The sequence below is a fragment of the Lepisosteus platostomus genome, chromosome 8 (assembly GCF_059453375.1).
Source record: "Lepisosteus platostomus isolate fLepPlt1 chromosome 8, fLepPlt1.hap1, whole genome shotgun sequence".
Taxonomy (NCBI): domain Eukaryota; kingdom Metazoa; phylum Chordata; class Actinopteri; order Semionotiformes; family Lepisosteidae; genus Lepisosteus; species Lepisosteus platostomus.
In genome coordinates this window covers 52,718,239-52,745,626 of record NC_142618.1, presented here as the reverse complement: position 1 = coordinate 52,745,626, position 27,388 = coordinate 52,718,239, and the positions used below count along the sequence as shown (strand labels likewise).

General features: G+C 40.9%; 2 protein-coding genes across 7 annotated transcripts in view; both read right to left on the bottom strand.

Annotated features, from left to right (window-relative positions):
* Window positions 1-1,637: 1,637 nt before the first annotated feature.
* Window positions 1,638-11,565, bottom strand: znf622 (zinc finger protein 622). Of its 4 annotated transcripts, none has more exons than XM_088643917.1 (7): window positions 11,413-11,565; window positions 8,164-8,745; window positions 7,412-7,690; window positions 6,472-6,634; window positions 4,883-4,998; window positions 3,106-3,249; window positions 1,638-2,204 (listed from the first exon to the last, which is right to left on the bottom strand). In XM_088643917.1, the coding sequence occupies exons 2-7, from the start codon at window positions 8,741-8,743 to the stop codon at window positions 2,071-2,073; spliced, it is 1,416 nt and encodes a 471-aa protein (XP_088500043.1). In that variant the 5' UTR covers window positions 8,744-8,745; window positions 11,413-11,565; the 3' UTR covers window positions 1,638-2,070. The 4 variants fall into 4 exon arrangements, with proteins under 4 accessions (XP_088500043.1, XP_088500040.1, XP_088500042.1 ...); XM_088643914.1 differs by having other exon boundaries at window positions 8,164-8,802; window positions 11,413-11,561; XM_088643916.1 differs by lacking the exon at window positions 11,413-11,565 and adding an exon at window positions 11,193-11,352.
* Window positions 11,566-13,154: 1,589 nt separating this feature from the next.
* The window catches only part of retreg1 (reticulophagy regulator 1), a 32,274-nt gene continuing 18,040 nt past the window's right edge, over window positions 13,155-27,388 (bottom strand). The window contains exons 4-11 of one of the 3 annotated variants that reach the window (XR_015940989.1): window positions 26,643-26,766; window positions 25,531-25,615; window positions 24,206-24,328; window positions 22,845-22,909; window positions 21,873-21,999; window positions 21,015-21,516; window positions 15,133-15,148; window positions 13,155-15,014 (exon numbers count right to left, since the gene is read on the bottom strand). Coding sequence is in view for 1 of the 3 variants with exons in the window: in XM_088643918.1 (XP_088500044.1) it covers window positions 21,071-21,516; window positions 21,873-21,999; window positions 22,845-22,909; window positions 24,206-24,328; window positions 25,531-25,615; window positions 26,643-26,766 (970 nt within the window). In the remaining 2 variants the exon portion in view is untranslated. Of the gene's footprint in view, window positions 15,149-15,780; window positions 21,517-21,872; window positions 22,000-22,844; window positions 22,910-24,205; window positions 24,329-25,530; window positions 25,616-26,642; window positions 26,767-27,388 lie in introns of those variants that run through there. The other 2 variants (XR_015940988.1, XM_088643918.1) reach the window with 2 other exon arrangements.

The window sequence follows — 27,388 nt, the reverse complement described above, 5'->3', positions numbered from 1 at the left end:
CAGTGCTTCAGTAGCAGCATCTTGAAGCTTCTTGAAGGTGAAAGGTTAACATCAAAGCCTAGCATTTAATAAGGGATGGATATGAAGAACAGAGCACAGCTAGTAACATACAGACATACAGCCTACGCTTATTAAAGTCTCCCAAAGCAGTGAAGATAAAGATTCTCACCCACGAGGATTGGGGAGGGACAATTCATTGTAAGGGTAATAGTTTTTTTAGAAAACAAATTTGTCAGTCCCTCTAGACTTCCTCCTCTAGGTCTCCCTCCGTGGCTGAAACAAAAACATTTTTCAGGACTTTTGTTACCCTGACAAAACCTTAAACATACCAAAAGCAGAGTCTTATATGCCTTAAGCACTTGAGCAATGGGAAAGATGAGCTGATGTACATTCTGAATTTAAAGATACAACACTGCAATACGATCAGAGCGAGCACGGCATCCTTTCACCTTGGAGTAGGAGTAGTTTCTTCACATAGTTTGTGCATTAGAAAAATCATACAGCGTGCATCTGACATGACTCGCAGACAACACTAATTGACACAGTGCCATTTCTAAGCACAAACAGCCTAGTAAAAAGGCCAATATGAATAAATATCTGACCACAGAATTGTTAAGGCAGATGACCTAAAAAAGCATACTGCTCAGTTGAGTGGATCGGACAGCCTTGAATTAGCCCAGCAGCATGTTTTTAAGTCAATATGCACAAGGCCAGGACTGGCCAGAGAGGGGAGTGCTCTGCCAGGGAAAAATACACAGTAAATGCTTCCACTTATTGATTCCTTGTCCCATTATGTACAGCTGGATTTAAAAAGGTCAGGCAGAGAGGCTAGTGACAGTCTATCCCCAGGATAGAGACAGGGAATCTTCGCTGCTAAAGGGACACCAGAAAAACACCTGGCACATTACCTGTGCTGCCTGCTGCAACACATTTGCACTGGAATTGCAAAAAGCAGAACACAATTTTCAAGGAATTAGTACTAATAGTATTGCCATGCACTTATGTTGTTGATCCAAAAACAGAAATTAAGCACATTTTGTTGATTGAAATTAAAGTAAAGCCTTTATAATTACCATTTCACTTAATGATGCATTGTTGATCCAAAATCAGAAATTCACTTGGGAAAGTCTTCCCATGAGTAAAGCATAAAAGTAAGCAATTACAGTTACAATTTACTTGAGTGAGGGATTATCATTTTTAAATTAATAAGAAGTTGGGGAAACTAAGTTTATTCACTATATTTTCTTACAATATTTTTTCACCAGAATTGTGACATTCATGCTAATGTATTTTGCTTAAATGAAAAATACTCAAAAGTTACATTATGAAGAAGAAGTTAGTCAGTTAAGGAATAACGTTTCAAATAAGTTGGAAGAATTTGATTTTAAGAACCAATGTATTGCATAGTAACTACATACTATATTATGTACATACTGCTGCTTTTTTAAAATTATTTTCCCCACAACATCTTGATAACATGAAAAAGCAATCCATTAGATACGCAACATGAAAATGAAATGGTTTACATTTTAAAAATTAATTTTCCCCAACACTATATGATAGAAACACTGCAAACATGGGGAATACCCTGCTATACCCCAAATTCAGCTGCTGGAAAAACTGCATCACTATACAAGTTCTTGCAATGTGTATATTTTTATTTGGTGATTAGGTTTCTCTACAGTAAATATGGTCTGTTTAAATATATGTAAAATATTTTAATTACATTTTTTTTTCCTCAATCTGTTCATTCCAAGTGCTCTCCCAACAACAAATTTACAAACCACTGACTGTTGTAGCAGCTTTCAAAGATTTCATTGTAATGTATTCCTACAAGAATTTAGAAAAGAGCTCTGATAACTAAAACATTCTGACACAATTCTGATTATACTGGAAAATATAGTATATAGTATTTATACTTATATGGTTTATACAACCTCTGCAGCATGATGGCAGGGATTATGGTCCATATTTCTGGGAATCGTCTTTTAAAGAGGTGTGGATGAGATCATCCTAAGTAACATTTGCAGCGCTAATGAACACGGAAGAGATTCGGAGCAAGGTGCTTGATCAGAACATGACTTGTGCGCGGAAGTGCATCTGTTTGGTAGTGTTGCTGTTCACTCCCATCTTCAGCATCCACTTGGACTTCATTCTCTGAACATACTGCATGTCTCTCTGCGTGTGTGCTGCAGAGGTGTTGGCTAAATGGCAGGGGAAAAAAAAACAGAGACAAATGTCTGGCTTTGGAACGTTTAGTTCTTCAGATGTCAATGTTATTTATAGCAGGACTGAATTCAAGAAGTAGCTGGCAGTTATTGCACAGCATTTCCATTTTCTTTTGTAAAGCTTAAAAACATCAGTTAACATTCATCTTGCCTTTTGCTCCCTCGATATTTTCCCTGAGTAAAAACAAACTGCAGTGGAAAGAGCAGCAATAGGAAACTTAACTCCGTAAGTTAAAGAAAAAAATGCTGGGTATATTCCCTACCACTCCACACAGGCAGAGGCGGTCAATTTTAGAACAGGCTACAAACTACAAATGTTTTGATCAGTTTTCTTCTTAACCTTGGAGTTCTTCCTATGTTTCACAGACCTCCAGAGGCAACCTCCCCTTAAACATTCTGTAATAACCTTTTATGTATAGACAGTAGAAGACTGGTTTAGAGGTTAAACTGAAGTTAAAATTAAAAAGGCTTATGGATTCTCATCTTGCTAAAAAATGTAAAGCTGGATGCCCAACTAGTGCTTTTAGTGTGTAGTGCTATGAACACACCAGTAGGATTCTACTTAGATTTCACATCCACTTACTTCATGTTAGTGAAACTGTTACCAAATGGCAGAGCTCTTCATTTTTATAAATGAGAGATCAGAATAATTCCTTCATCTTTAAAATAAGGGAACACCGTTTAGATTAAGAATATTTCTCCATCCCGCAAATTAACCTTTCCTTCAACCATATGGCCACAAACGATGCATTTCTAAAAACAGACTGCAACATTTTCCACATTTATAACTTCTGCTGACAAAAGGACCACAATGAAGGACGTCTTCGGAGAAGGAAAAGTGCCACGACGCCATTGCAGCAGCTCCTGTGATCCTCACCTGAGTCGCTTCCCCATCCGAGGGCTCTGTACTGTCGCAACACCCTGCCCAGCGCCCTGCTGTTACTGGCAATGGCCACAGTCCTCGGAGCTCCAAACCTTTGCTTGTAATACCTCATGAGAGATCTGTGTCCAATTCTGGCCCCTGTACAAACACAACCGTGAGACACCAGTTCAGCACACAAAGATTGGAAGGATCATCCTGTCAAAAAGGATACTCTGCTCTTCTATTTGGGACAAAGCAAAAAGAAATTCAAGTGCACCAAGACTACTATACATTAACCACTATTCTCCACAGGCATGACTGGATAACAAATGTTGACTATCCCTGTAATGTAACCTTCACGTTTTTAGCTTGGAAAACCGAGGTAGCAGAAGAATCAGCCAGCTTCCCACGGATTTAATTAGTTTTATACCTTTCTACATGAATAATGTGCCTGAATCCAAACAATGAAGGTATACTAACAGACTCCTTATGTCATTTGTTATTGCTTATTGTTTGTATTCTATGAGCTGAAAAGTCATCCTTAATTGCTTCTTTAAAGCTTCATTAATTAGACTTCAGTGTAACCTTCAGAAACCCTCCACATTCTCAGTACTGTTGGCTGAGAATCAGACTTAATTTAACCTCCTTGTTGAACAGCGCACACAGCATAAAACTGATCTGGGTTCCAAGTTACTTATCGAGCCCATCTAGCTTTCAAGTCCTGTCTTTGATTCATTCACCCACTGACTAGCAGAAAGCCACTTAATTCCTGTTAATGATTATAAGGCGCAATTAGGGTATAAGGGTGCATTAGGGTAATTACTTTTAATTTTATTGTGTGGTAAACAAAATGTTCTCATAGTACAGAGATCCCTTATCCCCTCCCTTGATACCAGCTTAACTCTGAAAAAGCAAAAACATTTATTAATATTCTCATAAAATAATTAGAAGTTACCAATCTGCACTGTAACACACTTACAGTTGTTTAATAAGATGTCTCTTTTGCATCATCGGAAACACCCTACATCCCAAAAGCAATCTCTAAGTGTCACATTTGGCGCTACCAAAGTCTACATAAGGACAATGTAAATTATGTGAAAGTAGACTGAAACCAAAACATACTACACTTATCGTGAGACATTAAAAATGTAACAAAATCATATTGAAATTAATAGCATATATTGCATTTGTAATGCATCACGGTACAGTAACAAAGCTAAACTGGACTGCCACACAATAATCCAGTTCTACACAGCTTATCCAGTACAAACATTAACCTGTTTTTTTCTGGATCATCTCTTTGTTTTGTAGCAATACACAAGATTCTGTACCATAGCTTTCCCAGCACCGTCAAAATATTAAATATAAAACATTATGCAGTTATGATAGTGACAAAGCAACATACAAATTAACTGTAAAACATGTACACCATTTCCTCATATGTCACTGCAATTGTAATCAAAACAATGATATGGTTTCATTAGACGCTAGTCTTTTTTGGAAAACAACATACTGTATATACGAAATTTAACACAGTACAGCTTTTGAAAACATGGGAATTGATTAGTTATACAATGAATACAAAACTTACAAACTATTAGCTAGGCTACAAAGTTCATACTCTGCACTGTTTTCATATCTAGAAGAAGAAAGAGTAGTAAAAAAAACAAATTCAGTCATCTGCAGAAATGAAGTGAATAGGTTCTCATTGGTATTCTAGCACTTAGACTGTATATATTAATGGTGTCACACTTGATGGACACATAACAGAAGATGTTCCCAGTAAGCTTACCTGATGGAAGAGTCAGCTCCATCGTTTCATCATCGTATTCCATATTTTTATGACCAGGAATCTCATCAGCCTCCATTTCAACATCGTCTCCTTTCTTGTGGTCAGGGTAGCTGCTCCTGTTCAACCCCAAATCAAAAGTAGTTTCACAAAAGCTGCTGTACTAATCTGTCAACTTCCAGCCCACCCAGGTGAAAAGTTAAAAGGTTAAAAGAGACCCTGGGATTTAATGTCTTTCAGCTTGGCTAAGAAATGCAAACGTGTAGCAGTTCCAAACACCAACTAAAAGACAGCAGACCAGTGATGGCACCATCCATTTAAGATTTAAACAACTAGTTTACCGCACCAGGCTTACATTAACCAGCTGAGATTTTATATTTAAAGCTTTGTGTAAACCATAAAAAACGTTTTTAGTTTTATTACCAACGGATCACTGAACTGCCTAACCTTTGCATTCCAGTTCACTTTCAATCAAAATGGGTGCTTTGAAAAAGATTTAAATTGGTTCTATTAAGCAAAAAATTAATTGTGAACAGAAATTAGAAGCTAATGTAAAACAGAGAGGAGAAGATTATATTGCGCTTAACAGGAGCAGTCTACATACGAGTATAAAAACCAACAAAAGCCGCTTTTAGATATAAGGCAACAGAAATACGATTTTTCCAGAAAGAGTGAAATGAAACAGGCTGCTTCTATAAGTGGAATCTCCCTCTAATTCATCTTTACTGAGCTGCTTTGATTATGCTGCAATCACTACTATTTATATTCTTGCAATACTTCATTATCGGGAAATAATTACATCGTTATGCTAACAGTGTTTCCAGAAAATGGGATATGGCTGCCAGCACAATGCATTTTCCAGACACTGGCCGAATGTTCCATCATCGGCATGTGAAGCCATGAACATTGTGAAGTGAGAGGCCCTTCAATCAGTTCAGCAGATCTGAAACTCCACCAGATAACAAAAACCAAGGCCAGAGAGAGTTCTGCACACCATCCAGCACTAACAACTAACAACATGACCTCGTTTGTGCTCATAATTAGAGCTGTAGCCTGATACGACAGAAACGGAGCTCTTTTTTTTGAGACAGATGACAAAATTGCCCACCACTACAGGGTCTTCGTGGAAGCAGATGAACCTGGGCATTCAGTCACCCATGCACCTGATTAATCAACTGGCACATTTCACCTAACTTACTGGTCTCCGGAAAAGCTGACTACAGTTCTAAACAAGAGTCGCCGTTGATCCATTTATGTTTAGCATTTTCCCAGCTGGGACTGCATGATGCAAAGGCATTTACAGACTTCAATTTACAACACTAATAAGCTGTTGTTCCATCTCCAAGGTTCTGTTTTACTGGGATAGTCTACAGGTTGCCAGGAATATGCCATGTTTCCATGAGATATCATTTAATATTGGTCCACTTGGCCTCCTTAACTAAAACAGTTTTACCAGCTTGGGAACCAGGTGGGTTCTCAACATACCAGGACAAAATAACAAATCAGCCCATTTGGAGTTCTAGTGTTAAAAGGATGAGTATGGATCGCTCCAATAGGTTTCAGAAAGCCTAGAAGAGCTCAGCACACGGTACCTGAAATCGTAGAAATCGGCAAACTCCAGAGCTGCGTCCCCATCGGTGAAGAGTTTGCAGTGGCTCTTGTCCATCATGTGAGCCTGGACTGCTTCTGTCGAGTAGAAGGACCTGCCCTTCTCATTACACCAAAGGCAGACGTTTCCTACTCCGACTTTTTCCCCTGCAAAACGCAACACAAGCCGAGTTGGGAAGAAACAGGATCGCTACGCTCATTTGACAAAAAAAACACTGTCAAGTTAACATAACTGAACGGAACGGATGTGCAAGTATTCAGACATCGTGGCACTGAAGAGGCAGAAAAAACATTCGGTAATTAAAAAGCAGGCTGTTTCTGGGCACAGAGCATGGAGACCATGCTAATGTGGGCAGTCACAAGGGAAGAGGGACCAATTTTTTGGGAAAAAACTCTTCAAGAAGACAATATTAAATTAAAATATTCTAAAAGTGGAAAGGGCAAACACATTTTTCCTTCATTATTGTGTTGTCTTAGTAGAGATTCAAATGTTATTTTGTTACATCTCGGCACGCACAAGGGAAAAATAAAGGAGGACAAAAAAACTCCTCTGTTATTCCCACCCATTGTTTCATATTTTACAGCACATTTTGACACTGCTTTAAGAATCCTAGTCACAGCAGGATAGTAACATGGACCCTGGCTAAATCTCACATGTCTGGGTCTGTGTTTAAAACAGCAGTTTTTTTAAATAACAGAGAGAAAAAAGGGCTACTTCTAAATACTCCTTAATATGCCATGTATTTTGTTAAATATTCTAACTTTAACCTGAAAAAGATTCTACAGTCAAAACCTGCCAAACCCAAACACCTGATTCAAATTTAAAATACAAAAAAATCATCAGGAAGCTTACAGCTGGGGCACCTTTGTCTTTTCAGATGCACAAAATCGGGAGCTATCCAAGTAAAGACGCCCAGTACTCACCCAGATACCTAATCAGACCCTTCAGGTCCACCAGGTACTCTACATCGGGGAGGAAGAAGCTGTGGGCTGTGGTCATGTGAGCCAGGTTTTTCAGGAGAGAGCGGGAGTGATGGGCGCAGAAGAGACAGTCTGTAAGAGGAATGACTCCCACGGGCGGCTCTTTGGACGTCGCAGCCCCAGCCCCCTGAGACTCCTCTTCGCACTCCTCCTCCGCCTCCTCCTCCTCGTCCATGTCGTCATTGTCGTCGTCGTCGTCGTCGTCCAGGTCCTCCCACTCCACTGCATTTCAAACACCGGAGTTAACAAGACGGGCTGTGAACCTGAGCAGAGGCACAGCGCTTTGCAACCTCGCTGCAGGGGACTGACTCATCTTCCTTTCCATATTGAACATCCTGGACTCTTCTTCGTTGGCTGTCACTTTCATTTTCATGACACCGTTTCTCACACGCTGTTAACGACATGGCTTCCCTGTGGGTCTGCCCTCTGACAGCTTCCCAAATCGGCTAATCTATTTGTAACGCTTATGTCCGAAGGCTGGCGCTGACCCTACCAAACTGTATTTATATTTTAGTTGCTCTGGATAGCAGGGGCTGGCTAATGAGTGACTGTAAATAAGAGACCATACGGACTGAAATGTTGGAAATGGCAAGGAGAGGACAAGATCCATTCATGACAGGGAGGAACCTGAACAACTTACTCCGACTCACATTAGACATCACACTCTCGAGTCATCGGCTAGCTTGACAAATTACCTTCCTCTCCAGCGGCCTCCTCCTCCTCCTCCTCCTTCAACTTCCGGGCCTGCTCTTCGAACCACTGCTGCCTTGGGGCCTTGTCCGGCCGCGGCCTGGACTCCTGCCGGTCCTGGGCCGCCAGCCGGCCGGCCTGGCCTTTCGCCGGCCCCCTGTGCTGGGCGCGGAGGACCTGCTGGATGGCCTGGTTCCTGGCGTTGTGGTCCAGGTCGGCCCCCCGCAGGCCCTTCTCCAGGTTCTTCTCGTTCATCCTCTCCACCTCCCGCTGGGCGGCCAGCGCCGCCTTCCTCTCGGCCTCCTGGTGCCTGTGGGACTGCAGGTGGTTCTGGTAGGCGTTGGCGGAGGAGAACTTCTTGCCGCAGGTGGAGCACTGGGCCCCCTCCCCCTGCGCCCGCTCCTCGTCGGCCGCCGCGGCGCGCTGCGCCAGCACCCTCTCCTGGAAGTTCTCCGCCGTGACGGGCGGCATGTCGGCCACCTTCCTCTTCAGGTTGTACCGGTGCCAGTCGGTCTTGTAGTGGGCGCGCTGGACCTCCCCGTCGGCAAACACCACCCGGCAGCTGATACACGTGTACGAGGACATGCCTGCAGGGCAAGAGCTCCCGTTTATTCTGCTTGTCGCTCCTGCAGCTTCCCACCCACCTGATCAATCGACAAGGGGGAGATTAAGTTGCCAGCACAGCATCGTGGACATGAAAGACCATGGAAACACTACCCGACGTGACAATCACTCCCAAGACGGATGCATGACGGAGGACACTGACATGACTGATCAGACTACGCGGTGCATCTTAAAACAAGAAGTTCAAGAGGAAAGCAAATTCAGAGTGCCTTGCGAGTTATTCACTGCATGGATGCCTGCGGGTAAAAAGGATCTCTTTAACCTCTCTGTGGTGCACCAATCAGAGACAAAAAGTGACCACTGAAGAGGCTTTTTGGATCTGGAATCACTGTGTGGACAGGGTGCCACACATATGCCCACTCTGAGTGCGTCCGTCCTCAGGATCTGCTTTCATACTTTATCCTCCACTGACTCCAGGTGTGTTCCAACAGTGGGGCTTGTCCACTTAATAGGCCTGTCCAGTCAGACAGTCTTTCTTCATGTTACCCCCTCAACACAGAAATGCATAAAACAGCACACTACCCACCCCACTCTGATCTAGCACAGCCAGCATGTTAGCACAAACATTACAAGAAATCTGTGTTCTTATGCAGATGTACACTAAGGAACTTCAAGGACTCCACAATCTCTGCATCAGTATCCTGGATGTTAAAGGAAACACTAGGGGGGTCTTTTCGTTCTGAAGTTTTGCAGATGTTAAGTTGTAAACAACTGTCCTTACTCCAAAGTCACATTTTATCACCGGTAATGAGCCACATTTATCTTCGGTAATGATGTCAACTATTGAAGAACTTACTATAGCAGCCATATCACCCTGCAACTCACAACTGGCAACCCACTGAAGCTAAGCAGGTGTGAGCTTGGCCAGTACCTGGATGGGAGACCTCCTGGGAAAAAGTAAGGTTGCTGCTGGAAGAGGTGTTAGTGGGGCCAGCAGGGGGCGCTCACCCTGCGGTCTGTGTGGGTCCTAATGCCCCAGTATAGTGACGGGGACACTATACTGTAAACAGGCGCCATCCTTCGGATGAGACGTAAAACCGAGGTCCTGACTCTCTGTGGTCATTAAAAATCCCAGGGTGCTTCTCGAAAAAAGTAGGGGTGTAACCCCGGCGTCCTGGCCAAATTTCCCATTGGCCCTTACCAATCATGGCCTCCTAATAATCCCCCTCTATGAATTGGCTTCATCACTCTGCTCTCCTCCCTACTGATAGCTGGTGTGTGGTGAATGTACTGGCGCACTATGGCTGCCATCGCATCATCCAGGTGGGGCTGCACACCGGTGGTGGTGGAGGGGAGTCCCCATTACCTGTAAAGCGCTTTGGGTGGAGTGTCCAGAAAAGCGCTATATAAGTGTAAGCAATTATTATTATAGCAGATATTAATGTTAACAAAAGTTTTCATCAAATGTTATATGAAAAATGAGGTGGGAGAACTACATTGTGTGCAAACTAGATTTGCAAGGAAGGATTCAGTGCACAAAAACTCCCACACGAACATCTACTTTCCTACAGCTACTCTTCGTCATTAAGTGCAGGAAGTCTTCATAGGAAATATTCAATCTGCATAATTCATGCGACAAAAATGAACCAACGAAGCTGCAGATGATGTGTTCTATCTAGTCATGCACAACTACATGACCCTGCAAAGGTTGAGATCTCTCTTTCGAAAAAAATTCCAAGCAGCAATATGATAAGCAGGGAATGATGATAATAATATGGAGCAAGTATATTTCAGAGCTGTACAGTCAGAATCCAGAAAAGGTGCGCAGTGTTACTCCGAAGGAATGAGAGAGTTTCAGAGCAGCGGAACACTATGGGATAGATACGGAATCGTTAGGAGTGGGAGGCAATGTTAAAACAATTTTTCTTGAAACACAGAAAATATTCAGACCTAGAGCAAGCAAACCAAATCTAGGAAACACTGGCCTAAATGGTTTAACAAAACTGTTAAACTGATTTTAAAAAAAACAGGATTCAGGTAAAGAATAGGAGTATGAAGCGTCTTTCTAGCCTTACAAAGAGAAGGTTATGACCGGACATAATTCAAGTATTCAACATACTCAAGGGCACTGACCAATTAATCCTTGTGAAACGTGAACCACAAAACTACCTGGAAGTACACATAAAACCTAAACAGGGAGGCAAGTCTTTAAGCAAAGAGTAATTGGAATATAACAAGCTACACAACCACGTTTTTTAAAACAAACATCTGTTGTTACTTAAATTAGGCTGACACCGTCAGATCAACCAGCTACTAAAAATCAAACCAACACAGTAATTACTGTACATGGCCTCTTCACGTTTGCGGCAGACCTCCTTCGCTAACGAAGTGATTTAACATTATCAACTCGAACGTAAGTTACAGATTTATAAGGCTTCGGTCAATTTATTTAAAACGTTTTCTATCCTACCGTCTCAAGGAAATGCCCAGCAGCAAAACACGTTGTTTCTTTCAAACGCTAGTGGCTACAATTTGTTTAAAATCCCTCGATTCTTTTCTCTTGCGAAATGAAAACAGTACACTTAAAAAAAACGCAGTGTGCGCTTTAAGATGGCTCCCATAATGAAATGTGGGTTAACTCGTTGTTTTTCTTATCATTGTACTTTCGAAGATAAACGAGAGTTACTTACCAAAATTAAATCTCCTCAAGCACCGATCAAATAATTTCACATATATTCAATGATTGTCTCCAAAACACGTTTCACAATTGTTTTCCTGATAACCCTTGAACTTTCAGCCACAGAACCAACAAGAATCAAAGAGAGGACAGATGAAGTGTCTTCTAAAGGGAACACTGCCGCCTACTGGACCACATTGCCTCGGCTTTGTTGTCAAATTCAAATTCAAAGAGCTTTATTGGCACAACCGATGAATTTACAGTGTTGCCAAAGTAGATACACAACCTTTCCAGACATTTACAATGCAAACATTAAATCACTTATATCACATATATTTACACATTATAGTGAGACAGGCTCACTGCCTGTTCCTCAGGCTGTGACAGGAGATCTCGTTCTGGCCTGCCAGCTCTGTTGACCCCTGTCCTCCCCCAGTAGGATTGGGAGCTGTTCTGATTCTGGCAGGTGTGAGAATTCTGGGATTAGATTTGTTATTTTAGTGAAGAATGTTTGTCTAATCCCAGCGTATTTCATACAGTGAAGCAGAAAGAGAACCTCTGTCTCTTCCTCTCCCTTCTGGAAAAGAGCGCACAGCTCGTCCTCTCTGTGCAGCCAGGTCTGTCTGTGTCGCCCAATTTCTACGGCCACAGTATAGTCACTGAGCCTATACGTCATCAGGGTCTGTCTCTTACCTTTGTCCAATACTCAGCTAGAGTGTATTGTCATCTTAGGGTCCTGTAGTATTCAGGTTTGTGCTGTGTTTGTATCCCCCAATGGGTAAGGTAGTTTTGTTTGGTTTGTGCTGTGATTTGGTTGATTTTGATTTGTGTTTTCTTGTTGATGTTGTGCTGCCCTGAAGTTGTTGGTTCAGTGATCTTCAGGAACAGCTGGCTGAGGGGTCTCTTTTCTGGGCTCAGCAGGGCCTTCTTATTAATAACTATAAATGACACATCACACAAAACGTCAGACAAAAGATGTATTTCTGTCTCTGTGCACGTGGCAGTTGACTATTGGTACACTTCAGTAATAAGTGCAAATTGTCCATCAATCCATGTGTATTAAGCAGGTGTGAGCCTGGTCAGTACCTGGATGGGAGACCTCCTGGGAAAAACTAAGGTTGCTGCTGGAAGAGGTGTTAGTGGGGCCAGCAGGGGGCGCTCACCCTGCGGTTCATGTGGGTCCTAATGCCCCAGTATAGTGACGGGGACACTATACTGTTAACAGGCGCCGTCCTTCGGATGAGACGTAAAACCGAGGTCCTGACTCTCTGTTGTCATTAAAAATCCCAGGGTGTTTCTCGAAAAGAGTAGGGGTGTAACCCCGGCGTCCTGGCCAAATTTCCCATTGGCCCTTACCAATCATGGCCTCCTAATAATCCCGATCTATGAATTGGCTTCATTACTCTGCTCTCCTCCCCACTGATATCTGATGTGTGGTGAGCGTTCTGGCGCACTATGGCTGTCGTTGCATCATCCAGGTGGATGCTGCACATTGGTGGTGGTGGAGGGGAGTTCCCATTACCTGTAAAGCGCTTTGAGTGGAGTGTCCAGAAAAAGTGCTATATAAGTGTAAGCAATTATTATTATTATTATTATTATTATTATTATGTGTATCAATGTCATAAGTATTTGTAACCCAGTTCCAGTGCTGCTCTCTAGTGGTTTGAAATGATTTGACTACCAGCAGATCTGCAATTTTACTGTCTTGGTACTGTTGACACAGACGCCAGTATATGTTTAAAACACATAACTCTGTTCTCCAAAGATTCATGTATTTTTTTATTTAGTGAACTTAGAACAACAAATATCATGTTTCAGGTATTGTCTTCAAGTACAAATGTTATTAAATTTGCTTATTTTGCTTTACTCTTTGGCAAAAGCTTATTTTTGATCCAAATAAACCCCTCTAAGAACTGAAAAATTATTTTAAAAGTGTCATCAAGCCCATTGTTAAACTAATGAATTAAATAATAAGAGTGCACTTGGGATTAGAATATTAACATTGCAGAACAACTGTTGTGAGGTATGTATATTATTCTGTATAATTACAGACATTTGTCAAGGAAAAGGCTGCACGTAGGTTGATGTTTGTAGCATTTGGCTACTTACATTATTTCTTCCCATTGATCTCCAAAATGATTGATGGGAAGCAGAGCAGAGGGGAGACACTACACACTGAAGCCTGAACAGTATATCATACATTGACAGATTTCTCCAGCTCATTTCTTTACAATTAACTGTGAGAAGACAAGAGGAAGTTTCGGTGGGAATGTTTAACAAGAACCTGTTGAAAAGCTGAGTGGAAGCAATAGTGGAGAACAATGCAAAGCAAAGACATAGACACACAAAATAGGACACAATTTAAGTGAGAAAAAAGATAACAGGAAAAAGTCCATGAATCAAATGGTCTCTCTGCCAATAAAAGGATCAGTCGGTGTATAAATAGGGCACAGTGTCTGCGGAGTGGGTGCCTGGCATTTATGTAAGCTATGAGAATGCATTTGGAAAAGCTGAGCTCCTGTTTGTTTCCATTCAGAGTCCTTAAAAAAATAACATTTTAAAATGCCACTGTTTATAATTAGAAACTGCATTAAGTAACCTGATCATGAAGAGATTCCAGTCTACTGGAATACCACAACAGCTCACAAGATACTGGGGTGAACTATTGGTATATAACTTTCAGAAAAAAATGTACTTGACAGGAAAGAAAAAAATACTTCACAGATATACATTATGTGACCACAAAAAAAACCAAACATATATGAAGAAAGCTTGCTGCGTCAGTGGGTGTTGAGACACATCTCTCTATATACGGTACACACCAAAAAATAGCAAAGGAGAAGTAGGAGAATGTTTTACATTGGTAACTGGATAGAGCAGGTTAGCATACAAATATAATACTCTATGCACAATGGCTATGTCTATTGTTCACAATATGGGGATGATGTGACATGTTAAAATAATGTACCCGTATGGATATATACATTACTGTTACATCCTGGATGTCTTATTGAATAATTAGACCTGTTCTGTATTTTCTTAAATCTCTGTATTTTTTTCAGAGGGTTTAGATGAATTTTTGCCCATTGCAAATCATTGTTTTAGATTTTAGGCTGGTATTCAAAGGATACAGACGTTTCCACCGTTATCTGACAGACTGGGGAAAATATGAACAAGAACATGCTTCCCCAGAAAATAAGCAAACTGCGATAAAATCTGTTCCTACAATAGATTACAAAGGGGCTGTAAATCATTATCATAACTTGTGAATTTCACCTGTAGCTTTCATAGATTGATTGATTGGTCTGTAAGCGATTTGAAAGATGAAATCACTTTTTATTTATTTGTAGGTGCAGTATCACTAAAATCTATAAACTCAGTGAAAAAACAAAAGCAGCATTGTGAACAAATGTCTTTAGTTTTCTGTGGTCGAAAAGTAAAGGTCTGAAATTTGATTATCGGAGGTGCTCACACACTTGTAGTAGTGCCCATTATCTTTTTTAAATTTACACAGAAACTCAGTTTAGAGCAATTCACACAGATGTACCCAATCACAGTATGCAGGTTCACTGGAAGCACATCTCCCCAGCAATGCAGTCAAGTGATCCACTCCCCCTGCCGAGGACAGAAATGCCAGAAAGTAAGGGGATATTCTGCACTTAGGTGAAAGAGAAGGAGTTACCCTGCTTAGGTCCCATATGGCTGAGCTCGATGACAGAAGCTGCCCACATACCTTGTGTGTCGTAGCCCTGCCAAGAGAGAAAGGAAGACGGGCTGAAGGAGATGATCCAGCCAAGTTTTCACAACACATCCAACCCAAACTGTTGCCCTCACTAGCCACCACCAGCCTTTTGAAATCATGAGGGTACACAGGGTTTCCCTTCACGGAAACAGGGCATTAGGGTGGTTGGAAAGCACCGGTAGAGTGAGGCTGTGAGTCTGGGAGTTCCCACTTGGGGTGACGATCCAAGGGCTATCTTCGGCTCAGGTGAAGGGGCCTTGTCAAAAAAACTCGGTGTTGATGAGTGCGCTTTAAACAAGGTTTCACAGGGTGAGTTGGTGATAAGGTTTAGGGAGTAGATTGCGTTTAATAAATAAAGAGGCAGGGCTGTCTCTGGAGTCTTTGCCAGTAAGACCAAAACTCGACACTAAAGCCTTCAGCACAATGAAGCCAACGCCATCTGTCCTGGCTCTGTCACAGATGTAACAAATCATATCTCATTGATTTTTTCCACTACCAGACGAGACTTATATCATTCAAAATTGTAAGTCTTTACTCCTGGTAAGTTTTTATCTAACTTTTAATTCCAGCCCAGTGTGAGCAGCAAAATATTAGACCAAATATAAAGTACACACAAAAATCATTTTAAAAAGCACAGAAAAAGGTTAAAAATATCAATTCTTTAATAATATTTTTCAGTCACTTTACATAGACCTACATTGTTATTTAATGACAATAACAGTAACTTGCACTGCAATGCAAGATACACTTTCTTAATGTTCAACAAGACAAATTCAGTAAATTTCTGACCATACGGCAAACACCTACTAATGAAGAAGACGTCCAATAAGTTACAAGGTAAATAATATTTCTACATAGCTGGATGGAAACAAAATCAAAAGAATGTCTATGAACAAAGATATGTTTGATTTAAATCTGTGACAAGGCAGACTTATTACACCAGGTATAGATAAAGGGCTGTCAACTTTTTTGTGGGGGGGAGAAACCACTATGGAGAATAAGCTTAAATGCTATTCTGAGTGAAATTCTCCACTGAAAGCCCAAGAGTACTCTGACAAAGAAATAATGGTACCGATTCGTCTACAAACGTAAATGCCTTCAGTGACCTTGCCTGTAAAAAATACATTTCCTGGCTTGAAAAGTAATTTCATTTGTGAATTCACAGATTTCCACAGAAAAAAAATGGTTGCTTCAATTCTATGCTATGTTATCTTTTTTTTTAAAGATAAACGTTAAACATTCCAGAAGTGTATAAAACAAAAACAGTACAGCTTTACTAAAACCTTATTTAAAGTGCTTTAAGAGTGAAAAGTCACCCTATAAAATAAGAATTGATTGTGAATAAATGTAAATTTACAACATTAGGAAAAAAATATGAGATAATCATTCATGAATAATATTTTCAAATTACGATTTCTTACAGGCTTTCAGAAGTAGAAAGTGCTTTGGTGCTGTTTTCACTCCTCAGCAGCATCAGCACAGTGAACATTCAAATTATTTTTACATTTATATGTCTGTTCTGCCACAAACAATCCTGTACCTGAAGGTTATTTGTTGAAATTGTTTATTTCAAATTTAGATTTCCATAATCAAATTTGAGTTCTTCCTGCAGAGTATACAAAATGCAAAGGAAAAGTAATATCGTGGAACAGTAAGTACTGTAGTTTTCAAACATTCAGTACATCAAAGTACTTTTTATTAAGATAGGTAGTTTCTCCAACTGAATCATTGCTGCCCTTCAGTAGTATTCTGACTCTGTACAGTAGGTGAAAGGGGTCAGAAAGAGGGTTCCATTTTTGTGAACATGCTAAGGTTATGTGTGCTGTGAGAGGGACTTTATCAGCTTGCAAGCACAATGTTGATTATCACCCAGTTCTGTTTTTAAAATCCTCCTAGGTTTTTAAGGTAGGACAAATGACAGTTGTTTTATGCAGCTACTTACGCCAAACATCTGGGATTGAGTAAATCAACTACCGGGAAAGAAAATGTGCGTCTTTGGTAGAGTAGCAGGCAATTTTTTTCAGTTCAGGAGATGATCTTAAGGAACAGTGACCTGGACGTACTGTTTGGGCAAGGCAATCCAAAAACATAAAATTAATGGTATTTCAGCCAAGGTTACTGGGAAGGAAAATGTGGATTTATACACTACTGAACAGTTGATTGGTAAGAGTAGAGGATTGCTCCTCTGTTGAACATTTGTTGTGAACTCTACTAAACAAATCAAATATACAGTATTTTCACCATCGGCCTAACCATATAACCAACACTTCAATACACCTCCTGGAGTTTATTTTTAACTGAGAATTTTTTTGTATTTAGGTAAACCCAAGTGAGACAATATTTAAATTATTCTTTCACTTGCTGTTAAAATTAGCTTTTAGATTTTCCCCTAACATGGAGTGATTGAGGGATGATTTATATAGAGACTGTATCTAATCAAATTCCCAGTGAAAGTAGGATCATTCCAGTGTTGAGCCCTACATTATTGTCCAGTCACAATAATAATAATAGTAATAATAATAATTGCTTACACTTATTGTATATAGCACTTTTCTGGACACTCCACTCAAAGCTCTTTACAGATAATGGGGACCCACCTCCACCACCACCAGTGTGCAGCCCCACCTGGATGATGCGACGGCAGCCATAGTGCACCAGAACGCTCACCACACATCAGCTATCAGTGGGGAGGAGAGCAGAGTGATGGAGCCAATTCATAGATGGGGATTATTAGGAGGACATGATAGGTAAAGGCCAATGGGAAATTTGGCCAGGATGCCAGGGTAACATCCCTACAAACATGAAAAACATTAAAACTCACCATTTAACTATTTCACTATTTGTTTACAAACATACTGTAGTAAACAAATGTTCAACTCCCTGTTAAATTTTACTTTGGGCTTCAAACCACCAACATACTGTTTGCCACTTTCATTTGTGCCCTATAGACACAAGTCTGATTATTCAATCGATGATTTTAATGCCCCAAGTTCAAAGAAAAATAATAAAAGAATAAAAAGTTGTTTCTAGGAGTCACGATTTACAGTACAGCTATCACTTTTGAGCTTGAGGAACTTCAGATTAACAGATCCCCCAGTGGCAACAATGACAACACTGAGTAAGGATAGACAGGCTGGGCTTAATAATGTTTTGGATTTACCAGATGAAGAAGAGCTACAGCTTTCTGCATCTGGATAGGGCAGCTGTCATTGACTTTGATAAAAATCTTGGACCTTTGTGGAAAGATCTTGGATCTCAGCGTTTCCTCACATCTGAAGGTGTTTTATCCTGCAATTCAGTATCACTCCAGAGGATCTCAGCTGATGTGTTGCCACCCTGCCAGAGCAACATTCTTTACTTCCAATTCCATCACAGTCCAGCTCCATGGATAGAAAGGATTAACCTTCCTAGCATTACTGTCCCACTCAAAACTGTCAGAAATTCATTTTATGCCATATCTGGATTCAATAACATTAGAGAGATTAACTGTACGTGCACTGCACTCAGAATTCCCGCCTCCACACCATGAGAATATATAAATATATAATATATACATCGGAGGGGGGTTCCATTCTCCAAACATGCAGATGATTTGTGATGCATCACATAGTGTCTGGAACACAGCTCATGTGCAGGACTCCCTGGCTCCTGCCATGGGTTTAATACATGGCACTATCTGCTGTGTTCATTCACTTTAGGGGATGCAATATTCTAACTGGCATATTAGTAGGTCACTACTGAAATAATACCCAATAAACCAAATACGTTTAGCCGAAAAGTTGTGAGAAAAAATGTCTTGCTTACTGTTTATTTATCAATGAAACTTGCACCCTTATTTATATCAGCAACCCGAGGAACACAAGGAATACTGCTATAAATTGGCATTAAATGTTACTTTATCTAACTGTTAAGTATGCCATTATCATTTGACCTGTGGATACACTGTGGCCATTCCTGTAGAATATTTTTTAAACTACAAATAAAAGTATAGGAGTATGCAATTAAATATTGGTATTGGAAAATAATTTATGAACATGATTAAGAGATAAGATCCCTTTATTGGCCATATACAATTTCTTGTATTAGGAATTTGTCTTTTCGCACACCCCAACTTGCTCACCATGAGACACACAGACAGGGAGAGAGAAGCTTGGGGTCACAGCGCAGGGTCAGCCATTTATATGGTGCCCCTGGAGCAGCTGGGGTTAAGGGCCTTGCTCAGGGGCCCAACGGCGTAGAATTCCTCTGCGGGCCAAGGGATTTGATCTGGCAGCCTTCCAGCCACAGGCGCAGATCCTTAGCCACTGAGCCACCGCGCAGCCCAAACACAAGAGATCAATGCTCCTGCATATCTTCTGCCTTAGACTAGTAAACGATTGTAAGTTAACCCAGATAAGACTCCCTGATTGGCAAATAAAGAATGTATTAATAACAGCAACAATAAGAATGAATTGTGTATGTTGGTATGCAGGTTGCTGTGGATTTGAAATTTTCCTTAAACATATTGGTAAGTAAGCTCCACAGATTGAAGGCCCATACTGTATTAATATAATAAGTATTCCATGGCTATGTCTGATAATGCTGACATTTTTAACACATCAGTCTCACCTAGCTGCGTGCAAGAGAAAAATCCATACAGATCAAAGAAATGTACTGAATGTTGTTCCCTGGTCACACAATTTGTATTACCTTAGATGGTGACAAGAGAGATGTGGTCAAATGTACAGTAAGTGATTTTCAATAGTTAAGCATTTGTTCCCTACTATATGATTTGCACCACCCTCAATCACTTAGTTTGCAAATATTATTGAACTGCATTGATTACTGAATTCCGTTTAATATTCAAAACATTCTAGACAGCTGAGAGAATGTTCACTTGCTGTATTTGTCCTGCATTGCATTTGTTTTTCATAGTGTTGGTGATTGTCCTGTACAGTCCAGAGATTTTCCAATCAAATGCTCGTGGTTGTAAACCAGTATTAAAAACAGGATGTTGACAACCACTGAAGACAAAATACATACATGATAAAGGAGGCTAAAATGTTTTTATCATTGCTGTTGTACGGTGCATAAGAAAGTGACTTTTTTGGTTGATTACTATCAACTGCTAATGAACAAACGAATGAAGAAAAAGGAGAAAGTCTCTTTTGGACAGGCTGATGTTCCTCTGTGAAAGGCGATGGGCGGGCCTAAATTGCAAAGGTTTTAGAATTTTTATATTTATGATACAGCAAAAAGCAGAATTGATTAAATGTCTCCCTGCATGTTTGGGAGAAGATGCAAAAGCCTGAGATACACAAAAGGCTACAAAAGTCATCTTTTGAATTACTGTTTTTTTTCTTTTTCCATTGTTCGGTTCTTAACTGTAATCTATGTTCACAAGGGAATCAGTAGAAATTTCTAGATGCAGAGTGCGCGCTCAAGTGTAGCTTGTATTTGATTGTCAACTTATAAAATAAAAGGCTCCATTTCCTCATAAGTTGTGGCCGTTGATCTCAAGAAGCGTGCAAGGAATTTAAAAACAGACCACTGTCAGAGAGGTGACACCTTGATTTGTTGTCCCTGATCTCACGTTTGGCAGCATACAGGAAGTACTCAAAAACACTCTTCGAGAGTAAAAGCCCTGACAATGTTTCAGTGCGTGCTACTGAAAGGCATAAGCTGACAGATGTAATACGTTGGGTTAATGAAAACGGATGTAAAAAGTGTGTTCTCTGAGAAACCGACAGACACGCATTTCATTCCCCCTCCCCCAGTTGATTAAAAAGATTTTCCATGTTCCCCATTTCTAAACATCGATTACTAGCAGGACAGTTTAGTTTAACCTAGTTTAGCCCCGTAGGAAAGGAATACAAGACGTCTCGCTCAGGTACCTCTCACAGTTACCCTGGCAGTTCTTCTCCTAGCGCCCCTCGCAGGGCGGGTGATGTTAATGGCGCCCCAGCAAGTTAGAGAGGAAGCCCGAGGGTTTGCTACTCTTCTGCTCGGCCTCCTGGGCTTCCTGCGCCAGCCCCAGCTCGCTCTGCAGCTGCTCCAGCTCCGACTGGTCCAGCAGCTCAAAGTCCTCGCCGTCCTCGCTGTCCGTCTCCCCGCCGAAGTCCAGCGCCGGAGGGGCAGCGCTCCAGGACGGGGCGCCCAGCTGCTCCCGAACGGCTGCCGTGACCGCCGCGGCGATGACGTCCCCCGCCATTCTGTTGACCAGGTCGAGCGCTCGCTCGCCGGCTGAAGGCCTGTCTCCCTCGGTCTGGCCAAACGAGGTTGTGGGAAGGCCAATGCTCAGATCCTCGTCGTCTCCATTGGTGCCGTTGTCTACGGACGGGAATTCAGAGAGCCCGCCAGCGAATGCCTCTTCATGGTCACTGGGACGGTCCAAGTCTGCAGTCAAGATGCACCATGAGCAACTGGAATCATTTGAAGGCACCTTGCCTACGAACTGAAGGCTAACTGGATAGCCCTTGGCTATGCGAGCTTTCATGCACTCACCATCAAAACCTAGCGATTTCAGAGTGAAAATCCACTCTTTAAAATAATAATTGTCATTAAATTTGAATTATTTGAAATTTGAATATGAGCTCATCTTTCTTCCATTTTCAATACCTCACTGATTTAGAACGGGCTTTCAGAGAAGCACGTAAATTTAGAACGGGCTTTCAGAGAAGCACGTAAAGAACACACCTCTGATTCAGTGTGGCAAAGGGTGAGCAAAAAGGTGTGTGTGAGACGTAGCCTACCATCCGAGGTCTCGGTTTGTGGAGTGTGCCCCTCCGAGAGGTTGAACGTTCCGTTGTCGGTCCAGGACACCTCAGAGGCCTCCGTATCGGATATGGAGAGCTCCTTGCACATGGTTGAAGAATCCAGCTAAGAGGAAAGGAAAATGAGTTCCGGCAAAAACCAGAAGCAAAACAAAAGTTGCTCTTCTGTTGGGTATGCAGAACACTAACAACACAGTCAATTCGAACTGCAGACTTACATAGACTGTGTTAGATGTAACACTGTCTCAAATAATCTAATTGTAATTGGTAAAAGAACAGATCAGGTAAACCCCCCACAAAAAAACTAGTCTTTCTTTTTCATTCAGGTATTTCCACTTGGCGAACAACTGAAGATAACAGCATTATAAATGAAGGAAATAGTGCCAACATTAGAATTCAAGGTTTTCTATTTAAAGATTATTTAAAAATACATTAGCTTAAAGTGCATACTAGGTACTTGGTTTTCAATATTGCTACCAGATAGTTAAAAAGACTCACAGGTGAAACCATGAAGAATTAAATCTATGATCTGATTCACTCTTGTCATCTAATATGCCACTACTGGATACATTGACAGCTCTTCTACGATATTACTTTGTATGCCTTGGCCATTTCCATCTCCGCATTTCCAATACTTCTATAAAAGTGTTTTACATGTCTAAGATCCTACAAAACACCAGCTCACAGAATGCACAAAGTCAAATGAAAGCTGAACCCAGTGGGCCACACATCTTATATATCCAACAGCATCAATACAAACAAACTGCAACAAAAAACAAAGTACCCTCCTGGCGTAACCATGTCCTTTTTATACAGGCGTTTGGATAAGTCTATCAAACTAAATCAACACATTAATCAGGAGGGTGAAAAAAGGAAAAAAAAATAATGAAATTCTACCTATGGGCTATGTATACAGGTACACAACTCTAAAGCAAAACCAACAGAACAAACCTTTGGGAATAGCGCGGATAACTCGGCTTCACTGTTTTCTTCTCCGCGCTTGGCATTTCTTTTTTCTGAAATACAAATGACATACCAAGTTACGTTGTCGTGCATTCTCACAACATCCAGGTACAGTCACAGCCTGCCAGTACGCAGTTTCTGCCGTACAGCCCAGGGGTTGGAGATCTCATTAGAGAACGTTGTATGTTAACATTTATTGCAGTTCTATTTTAGATACAGTTCTTTCTTATGTAATCTCTATGTCTTTGCTTTGGGTGTATTTCTGGATATCCTGGGTGGCAAGTTGGCTCAGCAGTTAAGAGTCCTTACCTCCCGGCGGTAGAGTGGTTTGATTTTGGGGTGGGCTGCCTGTCTGTATTGAGTTTTCATATTCTCCCTGTGTTCTCCGCAGTTCTCCCCAAACTGGGGCTTCCTTCCATCTTATAAAGACTTGTTGAAAAGTTCAATGGCTGCTCTAAATTGCCTTATTTATCTAATAAGAATAGATCGACCAGCTGCTGCTACAGTATGTCTGACAACTAAAACTGTAGATGTTTGTTTCCAGACTTCTGCATTGTATGACTAAAATCTAATTCTGTATGCAGCAAAAATTCACTTTAGCCTCCTAAAAGTATCATTTTAATTATGATTATAGATGAATATGAGAGTACATTTAGTACTTTGGATAGGAATTCTGATTTTTTTAAGCCTTTGCATTTACATGACATAGCCCACTTCCAGTCACTGTCCTTTGTGTTGAGTACCGAGAAGTTGGCTCGTGCCATTGTCTTGTATACAACTGATTATTATAAATCAGGTGGTGAGCTGGGTCAGCATGCGTAGGCTGCAAAGGAACAAGTAATAGGTTTATTCCATGCTGAAAGAGAAGAAAGAAAACACAACGTTTCAGCTGTGGAGCCTTCTTTCGGTGAGTCCCGCAGATGATCTAATTCTTTTTAATGCCTAAACTTTTAAGAACTTGAGAAGAAAGAAAAGCCCAATGACTAATTAAGCCTTGAGCCTTTTGAAATTACTGGCCATATCCCAAATACTTTGGATTAGTTTTGTCTTAAAAATAAAATATCCTCTCCCGAGCTGCAGCTGTTTATGTAAACTGCAGCTCTGGTAATTTGGTGAAATGTGAAAGGCAAAAGTTCTCTGCAACGCGGAATTTTACCATTATTGTGGAAGCTGGAAGGTGAATAATGTTATGTAACATTTCTCAGAAATTTAATCTAAAAGATCTTTATAGGTCTGGGAAACTATAGTGTTTTCCATTTGTTTTCCATAAAAAATAATCAGTACACAGATAGAGTCGCAGAAATCAGACTTCTGGGAAACAGGAATAACACAGCAAAGCAAATCCTCACCATGGTTCTCTTTCATCTTCTGAAGGAAACCTCCAACTCCAAAATCCAGCTTCTGCAGAACTGGTTCAATCCACTGGCCAAACTCATGAGACGACAGGAGAGGCCATAGGAACACGCACAACACTGGGTAGGAGACCGAAAATAAAATCAACTGAGCAAGAGACACTGAATTCACACAGAAATGTCCAAATCTGCCCAATTCAGGGGCCAACGAGAAGGGACAGGAAGTACGAAAAACGGTGGGTTTGGAATGAACTTAATGTTCTGCCAGTCTTTTAAAAACAACAGTTTTAAATCAGGAAGGCCATACCATGTAATACTGCGTCCGTTTCCATTTATAGTCAGGTAATCTCCTGCAACAGCTGCATTTGGGCAGTATCAGGAATAGAAAATGAATGCCCAAGAGCCAGTATGTTCACCTGGCAAAGCTGTTCACCATTAATCTTGATTTGTGAGGTCTGGCCTTCTGCCGTCTTCCAACTCATTCGACAAAAACAATGGTATGCGAGATGTTTTTAGCAATACGATTACCTGAGCTCTCGGAAGGCTTATTCTGTGGATGACTCAGAAAAAGATCCAATAGCCCAGTTAACTACTTATACTCCCCAGATTAACTATTCAGTAATGGTGTCACGAGTCCCAATTTACAATGATAAATATACTGCTCTGGATGGAAGTAAGGAAGCATTTCCAGTCCTGTCACATTTTGAGTTATTACAAATCATACACCTTTTTGTCTGTAAAATATTTAACCGATCTAAATATTTTTTATCTGTTAGTTTCCAACTAACAGTCGATCAGAGTAAAAAATAAACCGTCACGCCCTGTTTTATCTTAAATTAGGGATCCATAAAAGACCTGAAACTATTTTAAATAACTAGTTTATGTAACTATAAAGGTTTTAAATTGTGCCACTATTTTATCAATTCATTCCCACCTCTCCTCAAAGCCTGCAGGGAATGTTCATGACCTTAAATATGCAAGTGGATCTCTTCAGTTTAACTTTGCTCTGACGTCACCCGAGCAGGAAGCAAGCTCGCTGAGAAAATAATTCTCCCCTCAGTCCTCCTGCTTTTTTACAGACTCAGATCCAAGACTCCCTGCAGCTCCCCTTAACTGGAATTTCTACCTTTATAGCGATGTGCTCTTTGCTTGACACTTGAAGAGGAGAAAAGATTAAGGAACTCCGGTCCATTAAAACAGTCCCACAACACAGCAAAGGGACAAAAACAAAATTGTTGATTGATTCCATGGCTCATTTTTTGGCACAATTTGTACTCAACATATGGGCTTGTCTTGGGCTGAAAAGAAGCAAATGTACTAACCTATAAAATAGGAGATGACAACTCCTGGAATGTAACGTCCAAGGACAGCCAGAAATGTGCACAAGCCACAGATGAGAAGGCAAAACTGAAACAGAAAAGGGCTGTTGTAAACAATGTCTGCCATATTATATTGTATTTGCTTTTTAGTGCAACGTGTCCCTTGAAATGCTGCTTTATGTTTGTCTCTGTGATCTGCAGCTTTAGCCGTAACCTTTAACCTTTATTCAAAAATGAAGCTAGGACTTCAAATTCCTTACTTCCTGACTTTTCATCTGAAAAGCCAATTGAGGCTAGAGCCAAAGGCATGAGGTTGCTACATCGTGAAAGAAAGGTAACTCAGGTCCTGAGATTGCTTATTTCCATATACAGCAGGAGAAGAGCAATCACAGTACAAACTCTAGAAAAGCAAATCATAATTGCATTCTGACTGAAGACTGCCATTATTTATTAACAGGGTGAGATTCACAAGACTGAAATCGATATCACTTATTTGTCCTCACAGGTTATGTCCAAAGCTAAAAATAGCCATAAAATTATCTATGGAGGAAAAAAAGCACAATTTCCAACAGCCCTCTGCAACTAAGTTGACAGGCCTGACACAGCTACTGTACCCTTAAGTGTTCAATTACAACAGCAGGTTTAAAGTTAAAACCATCTTTGAGTAACACTATGAACTTAACTACCATTTAATTACAGTAACAAGCAGTATTCTCACAGAGTTAGTGTTAAAGTTTAGGCCCTGAATAAGCACTGTGTATTATATTATACACCTTCCTGTACATCACAGTACATATTACAAAGGCAATTCAAAGCTGGTTCTTGGTCTATACTGTTGTCTGTCATTCTAGATAGCTTTCATCGATACTTTTCGTTCTAAAACTACATTTTAGTGAAGCAAGCATCACATTTCAGTGAAGCCTGTATGAGTCAATTTGTCAGAATTAAGGCCTTTAACACTTTAACACTAGTGAACGTTAAATTCCTCTTTGTTCGAGGAATTTAAGTACAATTGTTACATGCGTTAGCCAGCACTGAGCACAGCCATTTTTTTTTCCTACACACTCTGTCATTTCACACTTACAGGAAACAGACAGGGAGTTGAGGGGTCTTACCTTGCCAGGATTCTGCTGTTTGAAGGATGACATTTCTTGCAGGAACAAGCTGTAGCTCATCCAGCACTCAGTGAGCTGGCCTGCCTCAGGCCTGCTCTCCTGCTTGGGGTCAATTACTTCCCAGCTGGAGACATACGGAGAAACAGACCAATGAAAGGAAGAAACACAGGGCACGGCCTTCCACTTTAAGGAGACTCTTCACACCTTCTTCTCTAACCTCATATGTGCGTCACACCATCTCCAAGAGACGCCACTACTGGATATTTCCCCACACTTGTTTCTGATTAAATTACTCTTCGGCTTTCTATCTTGCCATACCAGCAACCACGGCTAGCGGGGAGAGGTAACTGGGCAGAATGTGAGGACGCATGTAAACAGAGCAGTGCGCTTCAACAGCAGAGCTCAGAGGGCTCCACTAGTTTTCTCTTCTGCCTGATAAGCATCTTCTAGGTTTTTTTCATAGACCTGTGACTGACCATGTGTTGCTCATTAACAGGGGATCCGTTATCAAGACAGGGGGCCACAATGTAGCAGTAACAATAATTTCATATCGATTATTACTTTTTAAATTCATATATGGTGAATTGAGTGTAGTGGGAAACATGATTATACTTCTAAGGCACTCTGTTTGCTGTGACAGAAGTTAGGGTTGCTGTGGAGTGAATAACAAAGAACAAAAGAAAGAGGCTTTTTTATTTTGAATGCGAGCTGAGCTCAAGAGGTTACCAAAAATCATTCTTGAGGCC